The 10,000-nt window shown below is 33.8% G+C and overlaps 1 protein-coding gene across 1 annotated transcript in view; it reads left to right on the plus strand.

The window, feature by feature from the left end:
- The window catches only part of LOC143021687 (retinol dehydrogenase 14-like), a 54,283-nt gene that overhangs the window by 20,659 nt on the left and 23,624 nt on the right, over positions 1-10,000 (plus strand). The window contains exons 4-6 of the mRNA XM_076179314.1: positions 1,047-1,158; positions 4,158-4,285; positions 6,788-6,870. Of these exons, the coding sequence (XP_076035429.1) occupies positions 1,047-1,158; positions 4,158-4,285; positions 6,788-6,870 (323 nt within the window). The remainder of the gene's footprint in view (positions 1-1,046; positions 1,159-4,157; positions 4,286-6,787; positions 6,871-10,000) is intronic.

Raw genomic sequence — 10,000 nt, forward strand, 5'->3', positions numbered from 1 at the left:
AAAAAGTGAACATTGAAGAAGACTGTGAGTAGCTACAGTGTGATCTCAATAAAGTATGGGAATGGAGTAGGAAGTGGGAGATGGAATTTGTATAATGGAATTTGGTAGAAGCAAAAAAGAATAGTGGGATCATATAAATTGAGAGAAGAAGAAATAAAAAACGTAGAAAATGAGAAGGACCTGGTAGTCATTATTATGAATAATATGTCCCCTGAGAAACAAAAAATATTTTTGAAGAGAGACTAGCAAAACTTGAGCTACAGACATTAGAGCAAAGAAGAGAGAGAGGAGACTTGATAACTATTTATAGAATCATGAAAGGCATAGAAACTATTGATAGAGAGGATCTAATAAAATGGGATAGTGAAAATACAAGAGGACACGGAAAGAAAATCAAGAAAGACAGTTATAGAAGGGACCTGAAAAAGAACAGTTTTCCCCACAAAGTAATAGACATTTGAAACAAGTTAGATGAGAAAGTGGTGTGTGCAAAAACAATACATGAATTTAAAAACAGTTTAGATAAAATGAGATATGAAGACGGGACACCACGAGCATAGCTCCCCTTCCCGTAAAATACAACTAGGTAAATACACACACACACACTTCTATGTTCTTTCCATCACCAATTATAATTCTCCTGATCTCGTCAGTTTTTCTAATCAGTTTCTGCCATCGTTTCTAAGATTTTCTTCTGTAATACTAAAACACTCCTTTAACAATTAACACTGATCTTTTTATCCTATATTACATCCTGCAAAACCTTAAATGCTAATTTCTTATATTTCGTAACATATATAACATCCTCTAAAACCTTAAATCAAATATAAATGTTAATTTCTTATATTTTGTGACATATATAACATCCTGCAAAACCTCAAATCAAATATAAATGTTAATTTCTTATATTTCGTAACATATATTACATCCTGCAAAACCATAAATCAAATGTAAATATTAATTTCTTATATTTCGTAACATATACTACACCCTGCGAAACCTTAATTCAAATATTAATTTTAATTTCTTATATTCGTAATATTCAGAGGAGATCAAGAAGAACACAGGCAACGACTTGGCGGAGGTGCAGCTGCTGGATACCTCCGACATGATCTCCGTCAGGAAGTTCGCCAACGCATTCCTCGAAAAGGAAAAGAGGTAAGACCCGATTCAGCGTATCAAGGCAATGTACTCCTCTGGTTGTGTGTACGTTTACAAAGATTACAAAGGCGGAGCATGCCGACAGGAGACCATTTGATCCATATCTAGGTCGGATGCCAAAAAAAAAAAAAAAAAATCATATTAATAATAAAAATAATAAATAAAATTATAATAATGTAAATAACAAATAAAATACATAAATAAATGCATAGGTATAGTTAAAATAATAAACAAACAGGTAAATAGTGAATAATAAATTGACATATAACTAATGATAAATGAAAATCAGACAGACAAATGATAACAAAACAAAAACAAATAATATAAGATAAATTATAATCATTACAGCATCTTACTTAGGTGTTTATCTAAATGATTCTTAAAGCTTCGAACTGAACTACATTGCACTACCTGTGCAGGAAGTTTATTCCATTCATTAACTACACGGTTGGCAAAGTTGTTTCTACCTACTTCCAAATTGAATCTATTTCCGGACAGTTTGAGACCATTGTTTCTTGTCTGATTCTCATTCAATGTGAAAATTTGGTCACTTTTGATGTTGTATATGTGTATGTATATATGTATGTATACACACACATACGTGCACACACACACACACACACACACTATATATATATATATATATATATATATATATATATATGTGTATATATATATATATATATATAATACGCTGAGTGGTTGGGAAGTTTGGAGTATCAGGTAAAAATCATAGTGAATATCTAATGGTGATGTGTTTAGAGAGTTGATGATAGCTAACACAGTGTTTCGGAAAAAAAAATTCAGGCACAATCACACTTAGGGGAGGGTGGTGGATGGAAGGGTAGTTGATAAGGCATTAATGGACTATGTAGTGGTGCCCAGGAGAAGTGCAGGAAGAATTATGGATGTCCATGTTCTTAGGGGAGAGAGGAAAAGGGCTTGAGGTAGGGAAGTGCTGAGAGTAAATTGTTTAATTAAGAGGGAAGGGGAGCAGGAGTATATGGGGGAGTTGAGAGGAGTGTGGGAGGTGGTGAAGGATAGAGTAGAGGTACTAGTGGAAGAGGAATGGGAGTGTTTCAAGGAGGGAGTGACAAGGTTTGCATATTCAAATCCACAACTAAATGAATGTGGGACAAGCTCGTTTTCTATTTCAAATTGGATGGAAAGTAAAAATAAATGGAATACCAGGAGGAACTGAGAGGTGATGGAAAGAGTTAGTAGAAGAAGAAGAATGGGTATGTTTTAAGGAGGAGGTGACCAAGTGTGCAGAGATGATATGTGGGACGAGGAGGACTGGTGGGGATTAGAAGGAAGGATAGTGAAGAGTGAGATGATGAAGTGAAGGTGGCAGTAGAGGAGATAAGGCGAGCTTTTGTGGATTGGATGCAAAGTAGGACTAGGGAAGCATATGAGAGGTACAAGAAAAATAGGAGAAGGGAAAACGTAAGGTGAGGGAGGCAAAGAGGAAAGAGGGTGTAGATTATGAAAGGAGTAGGACAGAAAATATTGAAAAGAATAAAGATATGTCTTGGAAGGAAGTGTATAGAGTCAGGAGGCGTGAATCAGCTCGAGAGGAGAAGATGAAGGGTCCAGATGAACATATGTTAAAGGAAGTGAAGGCAGTAAGGGGAATATGGGTAGAGTATCTTAGGGAGTTGTTGAACGTGGAGGAAGTTAGGGAGGAATTGAATGTAGTAGGGGAAGGAACTAGAGGAATGACTGTGATGGGAGGGAAAAAATACAGAGATAAAGGTAAAGATGAGATACAAGGAGCTTTGAAAATTACGAAAGCTGGTATGGCTCCTGGATTGGGTGGGTGTCAGGAAGTGTGTCTGATAAAGGTTATAGTGGATATGCTAGTGAGACTGTTTAACGTATGCATGGATAAGGAGAGTGTACCAGAGGACTGCAGAAGTGTTTGTATAGATCCGCTTTACAAAGGTAAAGGGGACAAATGTGAATGTATTACTTTTAGAGGGATCAGTTTTTGTAGTGTAGTTGGAAAAGCATTTGGGAAGGTTTTAATTGAGAGAATTAGGAAAGGAGCAGAGGTAGTAATTGGTGAGGAACAGTGTGGGTTTAAAAGAGGTAAAGGGTATATTAATTTTTTTTTTTTTTTTTTTTTTTTTTTTTTCTTAGGCAGATTTCCGAGTGTTTGGGAGAGGGCAAAACGTAAGGATTTTCTTACATTTATGGATTTAGAGAAGGCTTATGACAGAGTTGACAGGAAGGTATTATATATGTATGTGTATATATATATATATATATATATATATACATATATATATATATATACATATATATATACATATATATGTATATATATATATATATATATATATATATATATATATATATACGTACCAATGCGTTATAAAGAGATAGAGCATTGGTTTAAGTCACTGTAACTTTGTTACAGGTTAGCTGAGTTCAAATCCTCGGTTCTTCCACGTTTCAATTTCCAACGAATGCCTCCATCGAGCGATTCTTCAGTCTCGACTGCGATGGCATGGAATTAGAAGTGATTTGTGGTTGGAAAATATATATATATATATATATATATATATATATATATATATATATATATATATATATATATATTAACAACCACAATGCACTTTAATTCTAAGCAATCAAAGGCCAGCATGCTGAAATTGAAATGTGGTACTGCGTGCATTATGGTTGTTTAAATGTAACTCTAATCACTGTGACCCATTAAGTGTTGTACACACACATATATATATATATATATATATATATATATATATATATATATATATATATATATATATATATATATATATATATATACACACTGATTTATGTATCTGTTTATATGTTATTTATTCATCAATTAATTTGTTTTATTTATTTGTTAATTTTAATTAATGACATAATTACCTAGCATTACCATATTTGCTTTGGATTAATGATGTAGTCCTAATATCTATTATTCACTTCACTGCAACATTCCTTTACCTATGAACGTGAAGGCTGGATGTCTTGATCCTCAATGCCGGAATCGCTGGTCCAGCAAGACTCTCCTTTACAGGTCAGGCCCAAGAACTCACCCTAGCAACAAATCATCTCGGCCACTTTCTTCTTACGAATATCCTTCTGGGTAAGAAGCTTAATCACGATCGAAAACAATATTCGAGTGTGATATAAAGTCTATATTCACATCACTTTCCAAAGCTCACTAGGTCAGTCAGATCCAGAGTCATCCGATACACTATACCTTCTTGAATTGGATGGTACACAAGAGATCAGATTAGTATTGTGGTATGATACTAATTACATAGCTCAACAAAAATTTTGTTGCATTGATATCAACGACTGGTATTATCTATTTTAAATGTTCTTGTTTCAGATATGTTGTTTTTTCCTTTTTTTTTTTTTTATCGAGGTATTTCAAAATATCAAAATTTTGTCTTCGTCCCACTGGCATCGTCGTCTATCAGAAACATGTGATTAAATTTTCATTAAATTAGCTGGTGAATGAAAAAAGAAAATGTTACATAATCTATATTTATTCACAACACAATTTGAAACGTCTTTCATCAACAGAAAGGTTAAAATTTACATGAAACTCATTGTTCGGTAAGAAATCGGTTTCTATGAAGCTCTTGCGTTTGTGGACTGTCTCAGGGCAGTTTCGTTTAATGCTCCAGCAGTAGTCTGCCATCATATATTTGTCCCATGTCCCTTGGTAGCGCTCCTCCATACTCTTGATGTCCTAATGGTACCGCTCGCCTTTCTCGTCACTTACTGCCCCTAAGTTCTTAGGAAATCTATCAAGATGATTCTATAGGAAATGGAGTTTGACACTCATGTTGCATCCAAGGTCATGAAAAGCTGACATTGTTGTTACAAGATTTTCATAGTTGTCAGCCTTTTTATTACCGAGGAAGTTTTCCATTACCGCCACAAATGAAAGCAACGCTCCCCTTTTCCTATCATTCATCTTTCTGACAGTCTTGATCACGTTCAAGTGCGCGAATCTGTGGTCCATCAAACACACCTGCCTTGATCATCTCGAATGACAAAGTAGGAAGAACCGAGACTATGTGTTGGAAGCATTCACCGTCAGTATTTAATGCTCTGATAAACTGTTTCATCAGGCCCAGCTTGATATGGAGACGAAGAAATATGATATTTTCTCGATTGACAATTGGATCATTGACAATATTTGGTATACCGGCTTCCAGAGTCTCACGTAAGGGCCACTCTTTCTGGTTCCAATGCTTGTCTCTAGCTTGGCTGTTCCACATAAAAGGAAAGGAAGGATATTTTGCAAATCCTCTTTGTTGACGAATTATGAAGCTCACCATTTTGAGGTCCACGCAAATTGTCCATTTACGCTCGTGGTGTTCTAGTAGGTCTATCACATTTCTTATGTCATTATGCTCCTTTCGTAAACACACAGAATGACCTACTGGAACAGCTGCATAGACATTGCCATTACATAGTAGAACATAGTTCGGGCTGCGCTTAGAACTATCTAGAAATAATCTCCAATTATTTGGATTATACATTGGGATCCCTAATTCCTGGAGAAGACCCGAAATATTATGGCAATAAACAAACTTATTCTCCTCATTAAACAAAAGATCCACAAAACCTGTTCCAGGTTTCGGGAGTATGAAACTTTTGTGGTTTGGTTCAGTGAAGCCTTTTCTTGCAACTTAGAAACTATCACTTCTGCTGCATTTTTGGAGAGACCCAAATCACGTCCAAGGTCATTCAGCTCTCGCTGGTTAAACTGCTGAAGAGTTGATGACTGATGTAGCGTAAGAAGGATCGTCGGAATCTGCCAGTATTTCTTGAGTTTCATCGTCAGTGTCTTGCATTTCGTCGATACCCTCATCTTCAGATGGGGACAGTCCACTAAAAAGTGGAATTGGTAGCTTATCAGAGTACAGAGTAGGTCGAATTGCTGAGGGAATACTAGGATAAGTTATTTTATGTCTGTTTTTATCTTGCCAACGCCTTTTGAATTCATCAGCTAAAAATAAGAGCCAGTTTTGTGGTCTTCCGGTTCTCGCCAGGTTTCCCTCCCGTCCAGTCATGCTGCATTTATGCGCAGTTGTGACGTCATTTCTTGTCTTGGTCACCACGAGTAAGTCCGAAGTACGCGTTATAGGGTCGCATCATAAGCGATGTTATAATTGCGCCTCTGACAAATAAACGCGAACTCATAAATATAGCAGAGAGCATCAGGCTTATTCACACACTGATGTCTCCTTGTAGTCATCAATTCTGAAAGCAAAAAAACAAACAAAAATATATGTTTCTCTTGATGCCATAAACGCGTAATTTATTTGGCCGTAAAAGGCTAAAACGTAATCCCCTAAATTGCGCGAAAAATGGAGTATACACAACAATATAATTTCCACATTCGAAACCAGATCAAAAATAGTAAAGAACAATAAAGAAACCTCATGCAATTGAGATAAAAAAAAAAAAGTTGTCCTGTGTTATTAATCATAAAAAAGAAAAAATAGCTTGCCACATACAATCGTTTCTTGGCCAACAGGAACTGTATAACCTGATTGTATGTACATTACTTTTGTTGTGGATCCCACAATGAACCCTGAAATTCCTTTGAAATCCTTTGTTTCAGGGTTACTGAAAAAAAGCTCACCCAGCCGAATCATTGTGGTCGCCTCTTCGGCTCACTGTTTTGCAAAAGACCTCGATATTAACGTAAGTCTCACTTCCACGGGGCGGACCGTGGCTGATCGTGTAATTTGAATGGGACCTTTCGCAGTCAGGCTCGTAATTTCCTATTAGCGCTAGAATTTTCAATTGTCTCACATTCCATGAGGCAAAGGGGTGACTTAGCTAATGTGGAAACCGATATAAAAAAAATACGACATAAATGGCTGCATAAGTGTTTTTAGAATTAATAACATGACTCTTAATGTTATAAATTTTACTTACTGGTGTGTGATAAGGCTTTGTTAATTTAATTATAAGATAAAACTAAAAATAGGTAATTATTTTTACTGAAGTAAGTGTAAGCAGTAAAAATTAGAGGATGTCGATTTCGGTTTGTGGAATTTATCTAAGAGTGTCGAAAAATAATGGATATCACTGTCACGTCCTGTATATGAAGATAATCAGTGAGATAAAATATAACAACAGTGGTGGCGGACGTACGAGTATTTGATGCGCGATGTATTGAAGCGATGAGTAAAACGTCGCAGCATCATGAAAGCAGTCATTGGTGTACCGATTTCTAATCGCTGCGCAGTGTGTCAACAGTTGAAGTGAGAAGAAGCACGCGCTCTGCTTCGCTCTTCTAGTTTCATACAATGGCACAAGCAACTTCCGCAAAGCCTTTCGAGTGGACGAAGACTATTATCTTACATTACATTAAGCTACTAAAGCAGTACCCAGCCATTTGGAATATCAAGTGCAAAGAATATAAGATGAGAAATATAAAAAGTACAAACATCGAAAGCTGACTTCTTTTCTTTAACAAAATGTAATGTGCGGAATGAAGACATTACCAAAAAACTTTATACCCTGAAAACACAGTTTCACAGGGATATGACTGCCATCATTGCATCAAAGAAGTCTGATGTTGGCACGAAAAATGTATACACTCCAAAGCTGTGGTGGTTTAATGATTAAATGAGTAGAGCGCCGGCAGACATCCTCATCCCGTGAAAGCCAAATAATGACTGAGATCTGGTTGTTCGCGCAAGGTATTCGCAGTGATGCAGCCTATCCGGACTAGTAACAAGTTTTCAACACAACTACTGCATCAAGTCGCTGATGCGTGATGGTACGTGTGGAGGGGGCTTTAGTTATCGTAGCGGAAAAAGTAAGTCTTCGATACAAAAATATATTTTCTATACATTACATAGATTTGCCTATTGCTTGGTGCATTCAGTTGAAAGTATATATCAGTATATGTCCACTGAAGTAGGTAGAAAATGACAAATTGCTTGGTTTGATACAATTATAGGCTGTTTTACGAATGTTATCTGTAATTATAAATAGAGGCTCAAACAATGCTATATGCCGTTTGCAACCATGAAATTAATTGACTTAAATTTCAGACACAATAATGTACAACGATATACCTCTGTAAGTTTATAATACTTGCCCAAAAAAGTAATTATTTTCCGGCAAGAATTACAAGATCTGGCGGTGTCTGGTATCAAATCTCTCACTGCGAAAGGTCCCATTGGCAAAATCAGGATGATTGTATTCACTAGCAGGATGTGATCTCTGATATATTTATATATATATATATATATATATATATATATGTATATATATATATATACACATATAGTTATATATATATATTCATTTACGTATTTTTTTATTAATTTATTATTCAAATATTAAGGATTACAAAAGAAGAGCATGCCGATATGAGACCTTTTGGTCCATAACGAGGTCGGATGCAAAAAAAGATTAATTGATTAATAAATACGTACCTAGATAAGTAAAATAGATAAATAGATAACGATAAATAATAAACAAACATAAATAATTATGAATAATAGTGATCAAATAATAAAATAAAATAAATGGGAGGCATTATAGCATATTGCTTAGGTGTTTATCTAAATGAATCTTAAAAGTTCCAACTGTACTACATTGCACTGCCTCTGCAAGAAGTTTATTCCGTTCATTAACTACACGGTTGGCGAAGTTGTTTCTATCCAATTCCAAGTTGAATTTATTTCCCGACAGTTTGAGACCATTATTTCTTGTCTGATTCGCATTCAGTGTGAAAATTTCCTCACTTGTGATGTTGTCAATTCCCTTGAGGATTTTAAAGACCTGTATCAAATCATCCTGGAGAATACGCTTTTGTAGGAAAAATAGATTCATGTGTTTTGGTCGATTATCGTATGGTTTATTTCTGATATTTATAATCAGTTTTGTGGCTCGCCGCTGTACTTTTTTTAATGTCAATGTGGACGAACTAACGATTTATATAGTTTGTTAATCACTGATGGACTTTGCAAATAAAAGGATCGCGCAAGTAGCCCTAGGATTTTTTTTTTTTTTTTTTTTTTCTCCGAGGCGGAAATACACTGCATACTTTGATTAATTGGTTGATTAATTATTTTTATATTTGCTTATTCATTTATTTATTTATTGACTTATTTACTTATTAATTTACTTATCTATTCATTTATTCATTTACATTTATTAATAAAAGAATTTGTTTTACTAGTTATCTATTCAACTATTTGTCTAATCTATTTATCTATTTATTCATCTATTTAACTATTTGTCTATTTATCTGTTTTTCTATTTAATTATTCATTTATCTATTGGTTTATTTATCTATTTATTTATCTATTTATCTATTTATTTATTTATTTAGGTTTTAGCTAATTAGATACTTTTTTATTATGCTATTTATATTTCTACCTATTTATATATTGTTATTATTACTATTATCATTGTTATTATTGTCACTATTATTATTATCATCATTATTATTATTATACCTATTTATATATTATCATTACTATTGTTATAATTATTATTATTATTATCATTATTATCATCATTATTATTATTATTATTATTATTATTATTATTATTATTATTACTATTATCATTGTTATTATAACTTATCTTTTTTTCATATTTTATATTGCTGAAATATATTTCATTTAATCAAAACGAATACTATTCAGTTTAATTTAATCTAATTTCATCTAATAAAATGAACCAATTTGAATTAATAGAAATTAATTTATTTTGGCTTAGATTGATTATTATGTATGAATTAAATTTAATTGAATGTCATCTAATTCAATTTAATCTAACATACTTCGATCAAATCTTAATTGTA

Source organism: Oratosquilla oratoria, chromosome 42 (genome assembly GCF_046742065.1).
Source record: "Oratosquilla oratoria isolate Oo_2021 chromosome 42, ASM4674206v1, whole genome shotgun sequence".
Classification (NCBI taxonomy): Eukaryota; Metazoa; Arthropoda; class Malacostraca; order Stomatopoda; family Squillidae; genus Oratosquilla; species Oratosquilla oratoria.